The sequence below is a fragment of the Lytechinus pictus genome, chromosome 10 (genome assembly GCF_037042905.1).
Source record: "Lytechinus pictus isolate F3 Inbred chromosome 10, Lp3.0, whole genome shotgun sequence".
NCBI lineage: Eukaryota > Metazoa > Echinodermata > Echinoidea > Temnopleuroida > Toxopneustidae > Lytechinus > Lytechinus pictus.
The window spans coordinates 17,163,147-17,171,481 of record NC_087254.1 but is presented as its reverse complement, the minus strand read 5'-3'; the positions used below and the strand labels follow the sequence as shown (position 1 = coordinate 17,171,481).

At 36.5% G+C, this 8,335-nt stretch overlaps 1 protein-coding gene across 4 annotated transcripts in view; it reads left to right on the top strand.

Annotated features, from left to right (window-relative positions):
• The first annotated feature begins 4,047 nt into the window (after window positions 1-4,047).
• The window catches only part of LOC129270258 (zinc finger ZZ-type and EF-hand domain-containing protein 1-like), a 111,191-nt gene continuing 106,903 nt past the window's right edge, over window positions 4,048-8,335 (top strand). For all 4 annotated transcript variants that reach the window (XM_064105443.1, XM_064105441.1, XM_064105442.1 and 1 more), the window contains exon 1: window positions 4,048-4,285. In XM_064105443.1, the coding sequence (XP_063961513.1) occupies window positions 4,217-4,285 (69 nt within the window). In that variant the 5' untranslated portion in view covers window positions 4,048-4,216. The remainder of the gene's footprint in view (window positions 4,286-8,335) is intronic.

The following is an 8,335-nucleotide window of genomic DNA, read 5'->3' as shown; positions in this document are numbered from 1 at the left end:
GTGTGCATGTTGCGCGCGTGGCGGCCCGATCAGCGCGCACTACCTCGTACCTGTACCCGTGAACTCAAAATTTATAAAAGCGAAAATTACCGAGAACTTTCCGTCCTCAAAAAGGACCCAGAAAGTACGTAGCATAATAAGAAACCGAAACAAAACATACCAGGAAAAAACACGAACAAAGAAAATAGAAGAAACAAACAAATAGCGTAGGAGGAGGAGGAAGAAGAAGAAGAAGAGTGATGTCACTTTTCAGGTATATATATATATATATATTATAAGTCTTCTTTATATATATAAATATATATATATATATATATATATATATATTATATATATATTATATATATATATATATATATATATATATATACATATATACATATATACATATATATATATGTATATATATATATATATCATATATTTGTATATATGTAAATATATGATATATATATAATTATATATACAGTGCGTATAAAAAAAACGGGACAGTTTTGAAAAGTCTATAAAAAAATTTGTTTCAAATTATGATATCTATATTTTGATGTTAATAGATGCTCTGAAATCCAATCTTTGAAATATGCCCCCCCCCCAAAAAAAAAAAAATGTCATGCTTTAGCGAACACGGGACGTTTTAGTCGGGGGTTCAAAGAGAGGCTTGCGCCAAAATGGCAGAAATGAGAAATTTGCATGATAGACTTCTTGCTAATTATCAGACTTCCTCTTAACCTTTTCATTATCTTTGCCATGATTTTCGAATATGCTGTCAAATTTCATTTACAAATTTACTTATTTACTTGAATTATTTTGGTTTTTTTTCATTGAAACTTCTTTAACATTTGAATTTCCTTCATAAGTAAGAAAAGAAGACTTTTTGTCAATCCAAGCATGAAGATTGCATTATAATTGGGAGAACTTGTAATTATTCAAATCGTATTTTATTATGAGAAACAAATTATGTTATGGTACCTTTAAATAACATGAATCCTATTTTCAAGGGATTTTTTAGACCAAGTTTAATTATGCGCTTGACAGGCCGACAAACGGGAAAGGATTCACGCCGACAAACAGGAAAGGATTCACGTCTTTCAATGGCAATGGTGTATTTAGTCAATTTTGAAGGAGCTATAGATATCTATAATGGCAGGGGTCCGTTGCAGAAAGAGTTGCGTTTAAACGCAAGTCAAAAAATCAATCGCAAGTCCCAAATGTGCGCTGATGATTGGTTGAAAATCAAGTTACGCATGATTTTTCGAGTTGCAATTGATTGCAACTCTTTCTGCAACGGGCCCCTGATCGGATGAAATGTATTTAAAAAAGTAGTGAGCGAGCAGGCAAAAATTTCCACTTTTTAAATAAAATATCAAATTTTGTGATATATTTTGACATAATATTCAGGAAAGAAATCATATTTCACTTTCTATCTTTCCTTTTATTTCCTTTCCACTTTTTTTTATTGGGGGGGGGGGGGGACGCCCCGAGCCCCCGCCCATCTGTATGCCACTGTTCAAAATCACCATAACCTTTGTAGCACACAATGAAAGGATTTGAAAAAATACACACTCTCCCATACTTCGGTTGATTTTTTTTTTTTTGCTTAAAGAAGGAAAATTTAAAGCTAGAAGAGAACATATTAAAAAGAAACAACAGACAAATTCAAGCAAATAAACAGATTTGAAAATGAATTTTGACGGCATAATTCGAAAATTATGGCAAAGATAATCTGCTGATTAGCGAGAAGTCCGATCATCATTATCATTTTATGCCATTTTGGCGCAAGCCTCCTTTTTTAGCCCCAGACAAAAACATTCCGTGTTTGCTAAAGCATGAACAAAACTAAATTTTTTTTAATGGCATTTGAAAGATAAGACTTCAGGGGCGGTATTCTGAGGTCATTTTATCTTTAAAATATTTTATTTTATCTCTTAAAACGAAATTGGTATTCTGAGATGACATTTTATCTCTCAGATAAAATTTACAATTTTATCTTGCATAAAAAATTTATCTTGCGTAACTATAGATGATACGCATCAGAACAGTGCCTGCGTAGACGATACCGATCGCGTATCTGGGTATTGCAACGCGGATGATGTGCTTGCGCCCAAGTTACTTTGAAGAAAAAAATAAAATAAACTTAAAAGAGGGTAGGGGCTATTTTATCTCCGCGACGTTGATTTCACCAATATTTCTAAAATGTTGACATAAAAATGAAGAAAAATTATATATTTATTGAGAATAACACCTTAACGTTATTCCTGTACAATCAGAAGTATTTCATAAGACTTGTCTTGACTAATATTGTCTTTGATATGTTGCTTGAAAAGATGTGATATAGACTTCGAAAAAAAATGAGAGTATTGTCCTTTTTGTTAAAAAGAAATATCTGTAAAGACGAGCAAGCGTATAGTGCAAGCGTATTTGAAGTCGATAAATTAACGCAATCTCACCCCTTTGCCACACCTCCTGGCGGAATGGATTTCAATTGGTTTAAGAGTGACACGAGAGAGCTAAAGCGCGTTTCTAGTTGGATATTGATTAAAAAGTAGGTGTGTCTTACATAGATAAAATGAAGATAAAATTGCTCTCAGAATACCAATTCGGAGAGATTTTAAGGGTATTTTATCTCACTGATTTTAACGGAGATAAAATATTTTATTTTATCTGAGATAAAATGGATCTCAGAATACCACCCCAGAGCACCTATTAACACCAAAATATAGACATCATAACAAAAATTTTATAGACCTTTCAAATCTGTCCCGTTTTTTTAATACGCACTGTAGGCCCTATATATATATATATATATATATAGTATATGTCTCATGATGAGAAAGAGACACGTACATATCTCAACAACAAATTAATGCGAGCGCGAATGCGGGCTGAATTTTTTTAGTATACTGACCTAAAAACAGGAAAAGGTACCTGTTTAGGACTGTTTGTAGTATAACTCGGGGAGGATACATATCTCACTACACAGATCAATGCGAGTGCCGAGAGAGAGATAGAATTTTGTTATATTCGGAGCTGAAAGCTCGATATTCTAAATATAGATTAAGATGGGTATCTAAAAGAACAATAGATAAGAGCGCGAAGTGCGCAAGCTGAAAATTTTGATATTTCGATCTGAAAAAATTGACAGTTCAATGGACGTTTTTAATAAAGAACAATTAATATATCCAACAAAAGATCTTTTGGGGTTTAATATAGAAGTGAAAACGGCACATTATTCACCTATTTAATCATGCGAGAGCGAAGCGCGAGCTGAATATTTTTATATTCCAATCTGAAAAGCGGACATTCAATTTGAGCACGATTTTATATAAAGAACGAGTTTTTGTATTTCAAACTCACTTGCCGATTTCTATGTAACATTACAATGTGATTTTATTTTTGCACATCTGGAATTATGGGGGGGGGGGCAAAACAATATGTTTGCCCCCCCCTGGTGGGGCGATCACCCCGCTGCCCCCCCCCCCCCCCACTCCCGGATTGACGCCTCTTGATGTAGACATGATGAGATGATTATCTGGATGGCACTTTAAACTTCCATAATTAAGAACTCGTGAATTTTCATGAAAAGGATTATCTCAATCTATAACAGGCCTATTTGCATGACCGTGAAATGGTGCTATTAAGCACCATTTCAGCCTATGATCGCCTATATGTATCTCATCAGTAAATGACTGGCAATGCGAGCACGAAGCGCTTTTTTTCATACTGACATTAATTTTTTTTCCAAGTCTTCGATCCCGCGGCCCGGCCGCCCTCACCTATATTATGTACTCGTCTTCCTCCTCTTATATTTTTCTTCTTCCTTCAATTCTCCTCTCCTTAATGACCCTTCAATATCTGTTTCTCCCCCCCCCTCTTTTATTTTTTTGTTGCGCCGTTAATAGGCCCCCCGGGGGGCGGCCCATGGGGCGGCCCAACTGTTAGTTGAGCTCTAGATCAGTGGGGGGGGGGGGGGGGGGGGCGGTGGCGGCGGCCCCTCGCCCTCCTGGATCCGCCTAGCGCACTCCGGACTCAAGCTGGATTGCGCGCGCTACGATCTAGCGCGAGCTGAACAATATTACGTCATTCAAAATGTCTGCGCCCTTGTCATAATATAATCTGAATGCAGAATTTTTGGAGGATGTTGTATTGAGGTGATTTAAAGAAAGTATCTGCAGTATAGTTAGTAGCCTTCTCTCTAAAGCACCCTGTTGGGGACAACATGGGGAGTAGTGCTAGTAGCAGCGCCAGTGGCAGCGAAAGTGAAGAAGAAAACAGCGATTATGAGACGGTAAGTTTGATTCTCCGTCAACTTCTCGAACTCGGCATCCCTCGGCCCTGGCTGCGCAGCTGCGCCAGCGCCAGCCGCCGCCGCTACGCCAGCTGCTCGCCTCGTTTAATTCATGCGCATGAGGCAATGTAGTCGAGTTGAGGACGTACCAATGATGATGACTTTTAGAATAATGAAATATATGATGGAGGGACCTAAACTTAAGCTACGCACTTTGTTTTCAAACAATAAAAACTATCCCAATTTTAATATTTCAACAAATATCTTTCACTAATTTGTGGCAAACATAATTTCTAGATCATTAACCAAGTCCAAGTCCAAGAAGAAAATATCGCAAAACTCACAGTCACTAATACGAAAATCCCGCCGTGTTTTCCGAACACCTCTTGATTTCGCCACCCGATGTAGAAGGGGTCCTATTATTATAGGTTAAAATGATATTTAAGCGAATATAACTCCAAAATTCCAAACAGTTGTTGGTTTCTCTGCATTTAGAGATTTACTGCAGCCTCTGTAGAAAAAAATTGAATAGGAATCGTTCGTCACTCTGCAGTCACAGTTCCACACACAGAGTGCGCATTTGCCATAAAAACTGTATGCGTGATGAGTGGTGCGTAGCTTTAGGACCCGCGCAGCTTTACTCCTTTAGGACCCCCTACCATACTTCTTCATCATTGACGTCTTGACACTCTTCCCATAGTCGCAGAAGAGAAGGACCAAAAAACAAAGATGGATTTCCCTCGGAAATCCATCTTTTGAAACAAAAATCACTTGAATTTTATGAATTTCATTGATTTTTACACCTTCCTACGCCTAATGTGTAGCCATAGGAAGGTTTTAAATATTATAATATAAAAATGTGAAAAAATTAAGGTTTCTTACCTAACTGATGCCGAGTAGACCCCTCGATCCACATGTAAACAACGTAAGTACAATAGTGTCGACCCTTGAACCGCTTATGGCGCACGGCCAATATGGGAGACTCTCTCCAATAGGGGAGACAATCTCCCACATTGGAGACTTGCTTTGCAAAAGGACAAAAGAAACAACACCAACAAAAGCAAGATTTTTTCCACCCAAAATTTTGTCTCACTGAGGTCAGAAGCACATTTGTATTGTGTGATTGACAAAAATCCTTATCAAAACAAAAGTAGACGGTGAATTTTTAAAGTAGACGGTGAAAAGGGGTAATTTTTCATGAGGATTTGCCGCCAAGTTAATCCTTTTGCAGCAAATGTAAACAAAGGAAATTGGACTCCAAAACTGGAGACTGTCTCTGAAATTGGATACCCAAATTCTTTACAAAAGTCTCTGATATTGGAGATAATCTCCCACATTGGAGACAGTCTCCAATATTGGCCGTGCGCATCTACTGATGTATGACGTACTTCCGGCTAGCGATGCCGTTCGCAAATGTTAAAATTTATCATGTAATTATAGATAATTAGTATAATACTAATAATTATTTATAATCAAGTAATAAATTTTAGTATTTGTGAAATAATCATTTTTATCTATAAATTGTTCGTCAAAACGGTATTGCTAGCCGGAAGTACGCCATACATAAGCGGTTCAAGGGTCGACGCTATTGTACTTACGTTGTTTACATGTGGATCGAGGGGTCTACTCTGCATCAGTTAGGTAAGAAACCTTAATTTTTTCGCATTTTTATATTATAATTTTTAAAACCTTCCTACGCATTAGGCGTAGGAAGGTGTAAAAATCAATGAAATTCATAAAATTCAAGTGATTTTCGTTTCAAAAGATGGATTTCCCTCGGAAATCCATCTTTGTTTTGGTCCTTCTCTTCTGCGACTATGGGAAGAGTGTCAAGACGTCAATGATGAAGAAGTATATTTCATTATTTTAAAAGTCATCATCATTGCGTCCTCAAGACTATTAAGGCAACAGCATGCCATAGGATCCAAATCTTTATCATATGGTAGGGGGTCCTAAACTTAAACTTTAAGCTACGCACCAATTTTGTTATTCTACAGACTAGGCTGCAGCTGCAGTAAAGTCTAAATGCGGAGTCTCCAGAGAAAACCCGAATTTTTGGCCGAAAACTCACAACTGGTTGGAATTTTGGAGTTGCATTCGCTTTAGACAGCTGGCAGCCGTCTGTTTCGAGGAGTTTTTTAAACATTTTTATTATTTTTTTAATTTCTCCTCGTACACAGACGGCTCGCTATTGTGCAGCCACCATTAGGGGGTTAACAATGCAAAATCCCCCCGTTGGGGCTCATCGATTTTTGTCTTTATTTCATAAAAATATATAAAAAGAACTGTACCAAAATAGAGATTATTATTCCGTTTTGGCCTGAAATGCACCAAAACGGGGAAAAATAAACTTAAAAGGGGGAAAAAACAGTGACTTACTTCGGCTGTTGCGCAACTTCACTTCTCTGTTTTATTGGAACTTAATACATAAACATATGGCTATTGAGTCCCTGTACAGATCGAGCTAGAACTTCGGTCTCTTTATTTGGTGGGTGGAGCCAACAGAGTTCAGCGGAACAACCAACATAACAGAGACCAAAGCTTTTGGTCTACATTCGCTTAAGTTTAATTTCATATTATCCTTTAAAATATGAACAAATTTTAGAAATTGAGGCACAGGAAATTATTTTTCTGCATGTTAAATAGAGTGCGTATCTTTAGGACCCCTTCTTACATCGGGTGGCGAAATAAAGAGGTGTTTGGAAAACACGGCGGGATTTTCGTATTAGATCTACCGGTAGTGAGTTTTGTGATATTTTCTTTTTGGTTAATGTTCTTTAGAATGTTTGCCACAAATTAGTGAAAGATAATTTGTTCAAATATTAAAATTGGCATAGTTTTTATCGTTTGTAAACAAAGTGCGTAGCTTTAGGTCCCCCCATCGTATAAGATGTATTATCGAATGCGCACATCGTACACGTCAAAAAAATAATTTCATATGCTCAAAACTTAGCAACATCCTTCCAAAGGGAACTTGAAAAGAAAGATGATGAAAAATCGTCAAAAACACATTTTCAAAGTCTTAATATTCCAGAAACAGTAAAATATGGTCAAAATAGCTCATCAGTGATTTTGTTGTTTTCTCAGCTTTTCCCATAGAAAACACACGTTCGGTATTACCCTTTTCAAGTGACCAAAATATTTCACATGCGAAGAGGGGTCCGATTGGAAGCTAATATCGTAAAAAAAAAAAAAACGAATTCGGCAAAATTTTTAGATATATATATTTTGTAGGTAATTGTGTATTTATGGTGAAAGTTTGGTGAATTTTATGAGAATGATATGTTTGATATGATTGAATTCATGAAAAGTGTTCGGTAATATGATCCACTACCATACCCTAACGTTAATTTAGGCTAGGCCCTAATGTTAGATCTATTCAAATAAAATTTATTCTCAAAGTCCAAGATTATATCACTTTATCAGATTCAGAAACTGCCCCAGATGATTTCACTGAAATTGTGGGAAAATGAAAAAGGAGTGAAACTGAAAAGTGCATTGAAAGTAAAAGAGGGAGAAAGGAAAAGGGGGAAAGAAACAGGAAGAGGATGGACAGAAAAGTGGGGGAAAAAAGAAGAGGAAAGATTGAAAAGATGGAAGGAAATGTAAGAAAGAAGAACAGAGGCAAACTCTGAAAGACAAGCAAAAAAAATTACAAATAACAAAGCATATTCAGGAATAGGCCTTCGAGGGAGAGAGATAAAAATGAAAAGGATGGCAAATGGAATAGAAATGGATGAAGAGAAATGGAACGAAATGTGCAAAAAAAAAATGGTTGGGGCCTAGTCTAGGTAGACTAACATGCAAATTTGTTAGTTCAGCAATAATTGACAGCCTTTAACCTTCAATTTTGAAACAAAAATCTTACCCAAACCTTTTTATGAGATTAGAGTATCCACAAATCCTCTCAAATATATGAAAAATTTTCTCCTAAAAATTGCTGCAATTTTAAATAAGAACGATATGAATTACGCCCTTCCAGGACGGCGAAGTAAAGGTGGATAAATTTTATAGGGGAAGTTTGCCCAGAGTCCCTGACAAAGAAGTTCA